General features: G+C 38.0%; 2 protein-coding genes across 2 annotated transcripts; one reads left to right on the top strand and one right to left on the bottom strand.

Annotated features, from left to right (window-relative positions):
• Positions 1 to 128: 128 nt before the first annotated feature.
• On the bottom strand, positions 129 to 2,911 carry LOC18030904. Its single transcript, XM_024149810.1, has 12 exons — positions 2,694 to 2,911; positions 2,031 to 2,149; positions 1,872 to 1,934; positions 1,674 to 1,787; positions 1,548 to 1,601; positions 1,411 to 1,473; positions 1,271 to 1,333; positions 1,026 to 1,190; positions 779 to 934; positions 620 to 688; positions 469 to 530; positions 129 to 381 (listed from the first exon to the last, which is right to left on the bottom strand). Exons 1-12 carry the CDS (start codon positions 2,875 to 2,877, stop codon positions 288 to 290), a joined length of 1,206 nt encoding a protein of 401 aa, XP_024005578.1. The 5' UTR covers positions 2,878 to 2,911; the 3' UTR covers positions 129 to 287.
• Positions 2,912 to 4,813: 1,902 nt separating this feature from the next.
• LOC18030905 (probable helicase MAGATAMA 3) lies at positions 4,814 to 11,483 on the top strand. The gene is made up of 8 exons (XM_006412695.2): positions 4,814 to 5,284; positions 5,637 to 7,044; positions 7,756 to 7,935; positions 8,055 to 8,150; positions 8,241 to 8,364; positions 8,486 to 8,618; positions 8,696 to 10,459; positions 10,554 to 11,483. The coding sequence occupies exons 2-8, from the start codon at positions 5,751 to 5,753 to the stop codon at positions 10,950 to 10,952; spliced, it is 3,990 nt and encodes a 1,329-aa protein (XP_006412758.1). The 5' UTR covers positions 4,814 to 5,284; positions 5,637 to 5,750; the 3' UTR covers positions 10,953 to 11,483.
• The last annotated feature ends 2,058 nt before the right edge of the window (positions 11,484 to 13,541 follow it).

The following is a 13,541-nucleotide window of genomic DNA, read 5'->3' as shown; positions in this document are numbered from 1 at the left end:
GGGCCTGGGTTGATTAAGATGCTAGATTATAACTCTTTTTTGTTGTTCTCTTCTCTTGACTAATGAACCGTAAAACTATGAAAGCTAAAAAGATTGTTCTCAGATTGGTTACTGAATCTTCAGCCAAAACTAACAACTGTTATAAGTCTGAGAAAGGTATATACATTACAAACCACCTGAAGAGACTTCCTCCATTCGAATAACCATCTTTGTTGCAACTAAAACCAATGATATATATAAGTTGTCACAAAATTTTTTAGATCTCCTAAAGCTATAGTTATATTGTTTCATTGGTGAGGATGACGGCGTTTGGCTCTGCGATATCCGATAATTGGTTCTTGTTTATGGCTGTATCTCTTCTTCCCCTTAGGACTGTTAGATCTGCATACAAAGATGCAGACTTATATTTACTACTTTCTTGACTTGTTAAGTTATATAGACTATCATTGAAAGATGTTCAAAGCTTACTTGGAGACTGCAGAAAGCAATTTGATGATGAATATGAGAGGGAAACCAATTAAAGCCGTGGCCTGTTGAAGTACAAAAGAAACGGGGCTTAACATAGTTGAATACTTTGTAAAGTTTATTTAAACATTTTCAAATGGTAGAAAACACATACCCCAACCCAAGCTAAATCCATGGTAGCAACTGGTTTTGTAACCTCATTGTTCTTCAGCATTTCTTGAGCCTTGGTTTTCAACAGAAGGGAGCTTATTAAACTCTTTTACCTCTAATTTTGAATTCAAAAAGTTAGCAGGCAACATGATGATGTGTATACCTGCTGATGGTAGTTTTTGGTCGAGTTAACCAACTTCTTAAGGCCATGTCTTACGTTTTCGGTATATGGCTCTAAGGCGATTTGTACTTTCTCCAAGTGTGGTTTCGCTATAGTCATAACTCGGCTCGTGTATGGGTACGAATGTGTCCTGATTACCTACAAAAGAACAGACAATGGTCCACAATGTTTTGATTGAATGTCGAAGAGAAGCAGCTGAATGAATAAAAACGGTTATATATATATTAACCTCAAGATAGTAGCATGAAACATGGAATCCTTGGATGAGATGTGGTGTAAAAGCCTGCTTAGACATAGATAACACTTCCATGGACTTATCTGTTAAATATTGAACTTTTGGTTCGAGGTAAATGGTTAATGTTACACACGCATCTTTGATGCTTGGAATCCATTTCTGTAAAATCAAGAGGAAGTATTCTCAGATTTGAGTACTCAAGTGAATGAATGTAAGTGTGAGGTAAGAATCAAACTCACTGAATTCAGGGTTTCAATGTGAGGCTCTGACCATTTCTGGATTTGGTCAATTTTCCGGGACACCTGAGGCAAAGAAGATGTTATGTCTCTTGTAAGGGAAACTGAAGACTTTCAGGGTTATTAGTGAATCAAAGAAAAACCTTTTCAAGAGTGATATGAAGAGTTGGGCTCAGATGTTGATGCCATATAGTCATTAGATATGCCTGCAACCATTGAAAAAGAGGGGTTTAGAAGACCAATGACTAAGATCATGCAATGTTATACGCCTTAGATTTACCTGAGTTTTATTCAGGTTAAGACCAAGCTTAGACGAGAACCACTTTCCATCGATCTGAACAAAAGGAAACATGCACATTGAGTTTCTTAAATCAGTACATCAAATGCTTAAGACACCATAGCTTACATTTTCAAGCTTTGGGCTAAGCTCTGCAACTTTCTTATCAGCGATTTCAGCTGAAGTTTCCAGTTCGAGCCTTCTCTTACGTTGGATTTCCACTTCCCGTATTAGTCGAAATACCTGCCAAATGCAGAAGTATCAAATAAAGTTTGGAAAAAGCTAATGAAGCACAAGGCAATACACAGGTCAAACTACAAAACCAACCTGCTTCTCAAGCTCATAAACCTTTTCTTCTGCTTCACTTGCGTGCTTCACCGGAATCTCAGACTAAATAAAGCATTAACAGCATCACAAGTTAACAAGTTTCTTCTACATCTTTTCATCAAATCCAGAAAAAGGAACACAGCTGAATGAAAATCTCACTTGGGAAAAATCTATCTCACTCTCAAACAAGTAGGATTTCTCCCGGATGAATAACTCTAGGCCTCGGATTTTCTCTTCCTTGCTAAGCAATTCTTGGTTTTTTTCGTTGATGATTGATTCTTTTAACAATACACACAAAGATACAAAAAAATGCCTCTGAAGAGTTAGTAACCAACTCAAGAGATTAAGAAATGGTGCAGCTAGAAACTGTAAAAAGTCGTCAACTTTGGAAAGAAACAAAACGTTACAAGTAATTTTCCAGAAAACAAAAACGGAAGCTGAGGATTTTAAAACGTCTCTCTCTTTCTAGAAAGATTAAAAGAAGAAAATGAAAATCGCTTTCTTTTCTTTTTTGGACCTACATTTTCTCAGAAACCAAACAAACAGACATAATAAATTCATATCAATTCCAACGAAACCGTTCACCAATTTCTCCAGAATTTCAGCAGAAACCAAACAGTTCATAAACCGTTTCACATTCTCCACAGTTCTTCAGAAACAAAATCGAAGAAATACCCAGAATATTCAGCTAATCGTAGATAAATATTTAAAACGACTAAACCTTTTCGTAGTCACTGAAGCTAAAAAATTGCAGAATCTTCCGAGAAAATCTGAAAAATCAGAAACGAAAATCGAAAAGGGTAAAAGAGAAAAAAACCATACGGAGAGCAGAGACGGTGGATTTGAGTTCGTCGAGCAAATGATTTCCATGTCTATTACCGCCATTTTTCTCTGAGGAAGTCGAAGCTTCTTCATTTCCGGTGAATGAAGAAGAGTTACAAGAGATTTCCCGGAAAACGGAGAGCGAAACGAGAAAAAGAAAGAAAAGTGGCTTAGAAAACGCCATTATTGGAGACTGCAACAGAGGACTTGGCACAGTGTGTGAGAGAGAGAGAGGGAGCGCGAGTCGCGAGAGACTGAGAAAACGTGTACAAAGTCAAATAAAGGGTCTTCCTTTCTTTTCTTTAATTACATATCTGTCCATTTACTTTTGATGAATTTCAGATATTGCCCTAAATGACAATGTGTAGATTTGATGGAAAGGTGTCATCTGAAAATATGTTGTGCAAACAAACGTCTAAAATGGTTTTAGGCGTATCTAAAAGGTCGTAATTAGCCCTAATGTGACTCGTAAAGTATTTATGCAACTAAAACGGAAGGATATAAACTTAAATGTAAAGTTTATATGTTTTAATGTTCCATAATTGTATTTTCTTTTCACAGTTGTGTTTTTCTGTTTCTCTTACTTATCCTTTTGCGGTAAATATATATTTTTTCATTAAAAAAAGATTTTCTTTATAATTATGGCAAAATATTGAAAAGATAGATATTTTAATATGAAAAGCTGGAGACAAGAGATAAAGAATCTTTTTTCATCCAAAACTATCTTCATACTCACTTTAAAGTGTATTTTAGTATTACAAATAAATCACTTAGATGTTTTAGAAAAACAAATTATCTGAAGTTACATGGTAAGAAATATTTATTTATTATCAAGATAATCAAGAAAGAAACCTTCCTTTTTCTATTTGTATTGCTGTCATATTCACGAACCTCTACTCATTGAAGAAATATTATATTCACATGTTTCTTACTATAAAATACCAAAATACATATTTTTCCTTTTTGTTCAAATATGTTTTTCCAATTGATTAAACATAACTTTCACTGACTTTCTCACTATTGGTCTTTAAAAATAAACTTAGTCCATGATCATAAACCAATCACTGGCAACTATGTGTTTGCATATTATGGTCTTTTAATAGTGTAACTAGTTTGTATATAAATTCTGGAAATTTTGATTTGACACTTAGGAAAATAGTATCTATCAATTGTATGTAGATCTGTTGGATCATATATAGCCAACATGAATTACTTTTTTTTTTTATAATCTAGTAAAATCTCATATCAAAATTCTGGCTAACCTATGAAATATGTAATTAACTAATGGGATTCTTTACTATTCAAATTTACCATCAATTCAAATGTAAGTAAAATTAATTTGGGTTAACCATTAAATGTGTAAGTGCAAAATCACCAATCAAATCATAATATTATAAATGTTTTGCGTGATTTGATAGCGATTTACTGCATAATATTTAAAATTTAAAATTGAAGTTCATTATCTTTAGTTTGATTTATTTTAAGGATGTTAAGATAGATCTATATATCGGTTTAACCAGTTAAAAGTTTAAACCATCATATTGGTTAAACCTTGCCAAAAGTCCATCATTTCACCGTCAGTATTCTATGTTTCTACTGTGATTTTCACCAGTGCTTGTAGCTGAAATCACACAATAATTCAGACACGATATTTGGTAGAAAATCTATCTATGTGACATGTTACATGACAAAAGAAATACTAATCTATTCGATACAACCAATAAACAATGCCTTTTAATTGCCGCAACCCCAACGTTTTCCTTCCTGACAAGAGTAGTCCTAGCTGAAATGTTTTGTTGATGATTTGATTTGATCTAAAAACTATCGATGTAAAATTACAAATTACACCAAGATAATTAAACAAGAAATAGCGCTTTTTATTCTTTATCCCAACTGCAAGCATGACACAGGAGACCTAGTCATAAATAGAGTCTCCAAATTTAAAAATAATTCGTCAGTTATAATATCAAAACAAAAACTATATAATATAATAAAAATTATTAAATAAAGAAAAAACCTAGTTTTGCCCCTCGGTGACGCAATAATAGAAGCGAACGAAACTGGGCCTCTCTCTCTCTTTCTCAGCCTATAAATAAGATAACAAGTTTAGCGTCAAAAGGGTATGCTAATTGCAAAAATATACCCCAACAAGCTCCTCTCTCTACACAAACACACACTGTGTCCCTTTTTCCTTTTTCTTTTTCGTTTGGCTCGTTCTAGAACGTCGGATTATTCCTATTGGTCTTAATCCAACGGTCGTGATCCAACTTGATAGAAAGAGTCTCGTCGTCTCTCAACCACCAGATTATTTTCTCTCCCTCCCCCTCCCTCTCGCTCTCCGCGTCAAACCCGAAATCGACCAAGAGACCAGATCTTCGATCCGCCTCCGTCGCCGTCGGTTTCTTACGATTGAGCCGCCTTTTCGAACTGTCTTCTCCGTTTTACTTTTCCTCGCCGGAGTTTGTTTATCATCTACGGAGAAAAAGAAATTGGGATTGAGAAAATTTTAGGGCATTTTCGTATTTTCGTTGGACGATCCGAGGAACCCTATTGAGAGTTTGATTGCTGCCCCTCCACCGACACCGTCAGTGGTTCGTTTGCTTGATCTCGATCTTCTAATTTTGTTCGTTATATCTAAGCTCCATTGATCTAAGCTCCATTGATCTCAGTTCATAGCTGATTCAATTGTTCATGTGCGTAATTGCTGATTTTGATTACTATACATAGCTTCAGTTTGTCTACTTGCTTAATTGATCTTCAGTACTATGGGTTTGAATCGAGATATCGCATATTCTAGTTTCGTCAAGCGAAATGGGACTTGCTCTTTTTTGAAGTGTTTGAAACAATTACATTCCTTATGTTTGCTATTGAGTTTCCTGCATCGAACTTCGAATTAGCATGATAATTTGATTGTGGTTTCTGTTGTTTAAACTTTCTCTGCAGACGCTGGTGTCTTCAGAGGGGATACATCTTTTGATTCGTGTTATTTTAGCATCTTCTTCAGAAACATATTTCACTATCTTGGAATTATACACTGTTTATGACTATACATACAAGATGGCTTCAGAAGGAAAATTGTTATTTGATCTTAATGAACTTCCTACAGAAGATGATGATTTAAACTGCAATCAGCCACAGAAGACTACCTCATCTGCAAACCCTAATACCTCTGGCTTGCTGGCAACACCAACGTGCTCCCAAGATAAAGTAAACAACCGAGTGTTCTTGCATGCATCAACAGTGTCTGGTTTTCAGCCTTTTGTCCGCCCTGTAGCTGGTCAACATACGGATGTAACAGTTGAACAAAAGATGGACGAGGATTCTCATAAGGTTTCATTGTCATCGTCGAGGTCAGACACAGTTCAGGAAGCAAAGGTTGCATCATCAGTAGTAACGAATGATGCCGGAGCACCTGAGAGAGAAGAAGGTGAGTGGACGGAGTCTGAGGCCCCTGCCAACGAGAATGTACATAGTAGTTCCGATTACAAGGGGATATTATCACGAGAACCAGAAACTGGTGTCTCTTCTGATAATTCTAAAGTTACAGAGAAAGATAATAGCACAGTAGGATTAGATGTTAACTCAAACTCTGGTCTCCAAAAGAGAAACGCCAGCCTCATATCAGAAGGCAGTGCTAAAGATAGTGCATCGTCAGATGGCTCGCAAGAGCAGGGTTTAACAGTGAAGCCGAGAGAAACTAAAGGAATTGAAGCAAGTCATGCAATCAAGTGCGCAAATACCACTGTGAAAAGAAAGATGGATCAACAGAAAGAGACGATGTTGGGAAAGAAACGCAACAGGCAGACCATGTTTCTTAACCTGGAAGATGTCAAGCAAGCTGGTCCTATTAAGACGACCACACCTAGAAGACAAAATTTCCCACAACCTGTTGTCACACGCACAGTTAGAGAATCTCGTGGAGGTCCTCCACTTGCTGAGCAAGGAGGCGGGATTGTATATAGGGATCAGAAGCCAAATGACATTCCTAATGGTGGCATACATCCAGAAACGTCTGAACAGAAGTTAGAATCTAATGGTGAATCACAATCCGGCTTGGGTGGCAAAACTAGGAGGATGAACGGGGATGCAGGACCTTCTTCTGATGGGACATCGACATCAGTGTCAAGGCAGGGTTCATGGAAGCAGCCGATAAATTCACGGCAGTCGAAAGCTGGTCATTCGTCAAATAGACAAGTCTCCTTGAGCAGTCAAAGTTCTGCAGACTCAAAGTTCGGAAACAAAAAATTTACCTCGTTCAAGAAGCCAGTCACAAATAGTAACCAATACCAAGATACATCTGTGGAGCGTCTTATACGAGAGGTGACCAACGAAAAGTTCTGGCATCATCCAGGTATGTCCTACATTGTACTTCTGCTTATGGAACACGCGTTTGAGTGCTCCTATTTTTTTCAGTTAAGTTATCTTGATTTAAGGTAGGAACTTTTATGCCAATTAAATCTACTGCTCTGGTGCCAGTTCCCTGTGTCCTCAATCATGGCTCAGTGAGAATCGTAATGGCCACATGATTTGGAAGGTGATACGATTAAATCATACCTGTAAAAGTAGATGACAGAATTCTTCTAATTTGTCTTAATCTTCGTATGCACTTATCCTGTTTCATCTCTCAGTTCTCCGTAGTAAAAGTTGCTCTCTCTTGATGTATTGGAATTGTTTCATCCTTGGTACTAGCTTTGAACTCTTAAGGCACTGAACACAGGGGAATATAAAAGTACATCGTCTTTGTATTAGTTGGCTCTTGGTGGCTTTAATCATTTTGGCTAAGGAGGCTTTTGTGGCCCATTTAAGAAAAATTGGATGATTTGCTGGTTATCTAAAATCTAAATAGTCTGTTAATGAAAGTGAATATTAGAATTGGTCAGCTTTTTGATTGTCTCTTGTATTTTATGTACACTTTCACACTGGGCATTTTTTACTTGCATGGATGATGATGATTCACTTGATAATTTCATATGGCCATGTGCTCTCCCAAATATGTCCGTCTTTTCTCCCTTTTTACCCATTGTGTAATTGAATCCTTTGCATAAATTTTTCTTGTGTTTAGAGGATACTGAGCTTCAGAGTGTTCCTGAGCGGTTTGAATCCATGGATGATTATGTTAGAGTGTTTGAGCCTTTACTTTTCGAGGAGTGCCGGGCACAACTTTACAGTTCGTGGGAAGAATTATCCGAGGCAAATTCATACATGAAGGTCAGAATAAAGTTCGTCGAAAGAAGAGAGAGAGGTAACCAGCACCATGAATCTTATTGACATTTGTAAAGCCCTCTGGGGCAACAATGTTAACTCTATGCTGACTGTTCTCTTGTTACCTGACTTGCTAACCTTTATTTTTATCTGGCTTAGGGTGGTATGATGTGATACTTAACTCAGTAAATGAATGTAAATGGGCTTTCAAGGAAGGCGATGTTGCAGTTCTTTCAACTCCTGTGCCTGAATCAGGTATGGCTAGAACTCGTGGATTCTCTGGTTGGTTTTTATATTGCTGATGCTTCTCTGTATATTCTGTAATTTTGTCATTTTTGTGTTTAGAAGGAGAGCATGAGGATGCTGGACGTGTAGCTGGTACAGTTAGGAGATATATACCAGTTGATACTCGAGATCCTCATGGAGCAATTCTCCATTTCTATGTTGGAGACTCTTATGACGTTGGCAGGTATATGCTTACTTTTTAGCTATTGATACCATATCTGCGTTTCTACCTATTCTTACTGAAAGAATTTATTATCTGTCTCTCATTTCGTCTCATTTCTTTACTTTGTAATTTTCTTTTTCAGTAAGATTGACGATAATCATATTTTACGGAAGCTTAAACCTAAGGAGATTTGGCATCTGACAGTGCTTGGTTCGCTTGCAACCACACAGAGAGAATATGTTGCTTTGCATGCGTTTGGTCAGCTTAACCCACAGGTTAGTTTTGTTTCCTCTTTAATTCTAATAGATGCTTTGAGTTACGCTGATGCTGGTGAAACTCATCTATTTTTCAGATGCAAAATGCAATTCTCAGGCCCAGCGCAGAGCAGTTTCCTAATTACGGGGAGCAGACTCCTACAGTGCCTGATTGTTTTACTCCGAGCTTCGTTGGCCATTTGCATAGAAGCTTTAATGCTCCACAGTTGGCAGCAATCCACTGGGCTGCAATGCACACTGCAGCTGGTACTAGCAGTGGGGTGAAGAGGCAAGATCCATGGCCATTTACTCTTGTCCAGGGCCCTCCAGGAACAGGCAAGACACACACAGTATGGGGAATGTTGAATGTTATCCATTTGGTTCAGTATCAGCAGTATTACACTTCCTTACTGAAGAAATTAGCTCCGGAAAGTTATAAACAAGTTAATGAGAGCAATTCAGATAGTATTGTGTCAGGGTCTATTGACGAAGTCCTTCAAAACATGGACCAGAATCTATTTCGTACTCTGCCAAAACTGTGCGCTAAACCAAGGATGCTCGTTTGTGCCCCTTCAAATGCTGCGACCGATGAACTTCTCTCACGTGTCCTTGATCGTGGTTTTATTGATGGGGAAATGAGGGTTTATCGACCTGATGTGGCTCGAGTAGGTGTTGATACTCAAACTAGAGCTGCTCAAGCAGTTTCTGTGGAGCGAAGAAGTGATCAGCTATTAGCTAAGTCCCGTGATGAAATTCTTGGACACATGCACAACCTCAGAATAAGATTAGCTCAGCTATCTCAAGATATTTCTGGACTTAAAAGAGAACTTACTGCTGCAGCTTTTGCTAACCGTTCACAGGGATCTGTTGGCGTTGACCCAGATGTTCTCATGGTTAGAGATCAGACCAGAGATGCAATGTTACAGCGCCTTTCTGCTGTGGTTGAAGCCAGAGATAAAGATCTTGTTGAAATGTCTCGCCTTCTTATTGTCGAAGGAAAATTTCGCGCTGGTTATAATTTTAATCTTGAAGAAGCTCGCGCAAGTCTTGAGGCAAGTTTCGCTAATGAGGCTGAAATTGTTTTCACAACTGTATCAAGCAGTGGTCGTAAACTGTTTTCTCGCCTGACGCATGGCTTCGATATGGTGGTCATTGACGAGGCTGCCCAAGCTAGTGAGGTTGGAGTTCTTCCTCCCCTTGCTCTTGGTGCTGCACGATGTGTACTTGTCGGTGATCCGCAACAGCTTCCTGCTACAGTTATTAGCAAAGCTGCTGGAACCCTTTTATACAGCAGAAGTCTCTTTGAAAGGTTTCAGTTAGCAGGTTGTCCAACTCTGTTGTTAACTGTTCAATATAGGATGCATCCTCAAATACGTGATTTCCCTTCAAGATATTTCTACCAAGGACGCCTCACGGACAGTGAAAGCGTTTCCACTGCACCTGATGAGATTTACTACAGTGATTCTGTCCTCAAGCCTTACCTTTTCTTTGATATCAGCCATGGACGGGAATCGCATAGAGGTGGATCGGTGTCGTATGAGAACATTGATGAAGCTCGCTTCTGTGTTGGGCTGTACATGCATCTTCAGAGGACTCTGAAGTCAGTGGGCGGTGGTAAAGTCTCAGTCGGGGTAATAACCCCATATAAACTGCAGCTGAAATGCCTGAAAATGGAGTTTGGAAATGCTTTGGGCCAAGATGAAGTGAAAGAGATTTATATCAATACTGTAGACGCGTTTCAGGGTCAAGAACGTGATGTCATAATCATGTCATGTGTGCGTGCTTCCAATCACGGGGTTGGCTTTGTTGCTGATATCCGGCGGATGAATGTTGCTCTCACACGTGCCAAAAGGGCCTTATGGGTATGATATCGCGATGCACACACATATTTTTTTGTATGATAATTACGTTCTAGTTTCTTCCATAGTGTCTGAGACTCGTATTTTTCTTGAACAGGTGATGGGAAATGCGTCTGCTCTGATGAAGTGTGAGGACTGGGCAGCACTGATCACCGACGCCAGAGCAAGGAACTGTTTTATGGAGATGGAATCTCTTCCCAAGGATTTTCCGGTTCCAAAGGTACCTAGCTTTATCCCAAAAGCGCCTAATGCTAGAGGTTTCAGATCAGGTGGGCCAAGAACCAGATCCATCGATATGCACACTGAGTCCGGGTCAGGGACACCATCAGAAGACGACGAGAAGCTGAGCACAACAACATTTTCAAGAAATGGAAATTCTCGAAGGGAGAATTCAGTTGATGATTCTGATCAGTCTGGGGATAGGTATAGAGATGCTTGGCAACATGGGATCCAGAGGAGGCAAAATTTTGGACGGCCTTTAGGGAGAAGAGACTAGTTTGTAAATCCAACTGCTCTGAAGTGTGTAAACTTCATTCACTGGAGGAGCTAAACATGGGACCCCGAGGCGGCAAAATTTTGGACGGCCTTTAGGGAGAAGAGACTAATTTGCAAATCCAACTGCTCTCAACTTCATTCACTGGAGGAGCTACTGTGTCTATTTGAGATTTCAGAGCACCCGGCACCAGCTCACGGGCTCACAGGGTCTTCGCCTTCTCACATCTTTGGGGACGGGTACGGCTCGAAGACGGCTTGGGGACGTCTCGAAGACGGCTTGGGGACGTCTCGAAGACGGCTCGAAGATGGCTTGGAGACGACTCAAATACGGCTCAAAAACGGCTTGGAAGCGTGACGTCAGACAATTTGGGATACTAAAAATATATTTAACTAGAGAAATCTAAAATTGTACTCCATTTGTTTTTTTAATATAGGGTGTTTTAGAGTTTTTAGTATATTTCACAATAGAAAATGTTTTCATATTCATATGCAAATCTTTAATATAATTAATAGTTTATGACGGCCACTTATATTTTGCAGTCTTTTTCATGATTGGTTAGATTGTTTTAGACTAAATATTAAATAAATTTTGGATTAATTTATATAAGATGGCAACAATTTGGACGGCCGAGACTAATTGGTAAATCCAACTGCTCTGAACTTCATTCGGAGGAGGAGCAAATGTGTTTAAATAGTACTGTATTACTGATCCAATTATAAACATGTTAAAAATGCATGGATCTTTGTATTTTGTTTGATAATGAATTGTAGTATTTGTGGTTAAAAAAATGGTTACAAAAAAATGTTGAAAGTATAAAAAAACAAAAAAAAACTTAAATCTTAGAGAATTTATTAATCCAAAAAAAAATGGCGATAACGAGAAATGACGAGGCTGTCATGCCGTCACGGCGTCACCAAAACCACCATTACGGGTAAAGTCCAACGGAGATGCAATCCCGTGAATTACTATGAAGTTAGATACAAATAGATCGGATTCCACTAGCAGAACATCATCAAGGGTAAAACAGGAATATGAACTGTTGGTAACGACGTGACGTTCCTGGGACCAGGGTTGAAAGTCGGGAGAGTACTGCTTTGGATAGCAAATCGGAGAAGACGAGTTTCTTGGGTACAATGTGATAGGTGGCGACGGTGAGGATGAGTAGTAAAAAGGAAGAAACATAGTCGCTTGTTCGTTACCACTAGCTGCGATAAACGCGTCAGACTATTCATGGAAGACATTCAACGGCGGAATAGTGGGATTATAGTTGACGGTGAGGGTGAGGGGAGGGATCAAATCACCGGGTTATTGGGTCGATTAGGGTCGAATTGGGTCAATCGCGAGTCATTAACTTAATAAATTTGTATATAATATATTAATATATAAAAATAAAAAAATTATTTTTTGTTAAAAGAAAGTATTACACAAAAAATGCATACATATTTCAATGTGTCATAATAAAATTATTGCAAAAAATAGAATAACAAATTTTCAAAAGCATGACTCATCAATTAAAGAGAAACAACAATATAAATTAATTAATTATGTAATGATATGAACAATTGAAGTGAACAATTAATTATACATAAAGACAGAGAGAAATTTGAAAAAAAAAATTGAAGATATAAACATGTTTTAAGTTTTCCTCCTGCATAATGAATTGACAATAATTTCCAGCAGCTTGATAAAAAAAAAAATGCAAATCCATAAATAAGTACTTGGAAGCCTTATCACTTCATGTAACTGTTTCTGATCAATCTATGAGAAAAATAATCCTAATCAACAACATTGGCCAACTAAACAGCTAAACGCACGTCAAAATGTTTACTAAGACAAGAAGAAAGAAGGTGAGCCTTAAGGAGCATAATTAAAAGGAATCGACCCTTCAACAACTATAGTTCTAACCCTAGTTGTAACCACCACAACTACCAATATTTTGTAGATCATGTTACGTTTTAACAGTGATTTAACAACATTGAATTAAAAGGGCAAAAAAAACTGAGTGTTTTCATTTTTAGCGTCCGATAGTTGATCCTTAGAGTAGAGATGATCATGTAATTAAATAGCTTTTTTCTAAAAATTTTATACATACAAAACCTAACTTTGAACATTACAATTTTGTTTTTGAAAATATACCGTTTTTGCTTTTAGGTCGTAGCCCAAGTTATAGCCTTGCATAGCTACAGCCCCTATGAGGTTTGGGTGTATATCTTCATCATCTTTATTTTTAAGAATTTCATCGATCGCCAAACATAAAATTCCCGGAGACCCATTTGGTACGAATAAACTTCGGACATCCACACTTAATTCAGCTCCTCCAGCAAATATGAAACTGATATCAATCTGATCAGGTATTTCTTGAGCATCCACTTTGTAGCATAGAAGTGGGTCATATTTAACTAATGTGAATCTATATCTCATTAGCTCCTGGACTCTAGTCACAATAAACTTGAACAAATCTGATGACAAGTGACATAGGGGCGTGCCTGTGTCTAATAATACCTGGAGTGGTTTGTCCAAAGTTTTTCTCTCGTCAACAAGGACAGATTCTAGTGCACATAAGACGCGCATCATTGATACCGCAGAAAA

The sequence above is a fragment of the Eutrema salsugineum genome, unplaced genomic scaffold (genome assembly GCF_000478725.1).
Source record: "Eutrema salsugineum unplaced genomic scaffold, Eutsalg1_0 scaffold_1, whole genome shotgun sequence".
Classification (NCBI taxonomy): Eukaryota; Viridiplantae; Streptophyta; class Magnoliopsida; order Brassicales; family Brassicaceae; genus Eutrema; species Eutrema salsugineum.
Note: the sequence above shows the minus strand (reverse complement) of the source record. Positions and strands in the feature narration are given on the sequence as shown.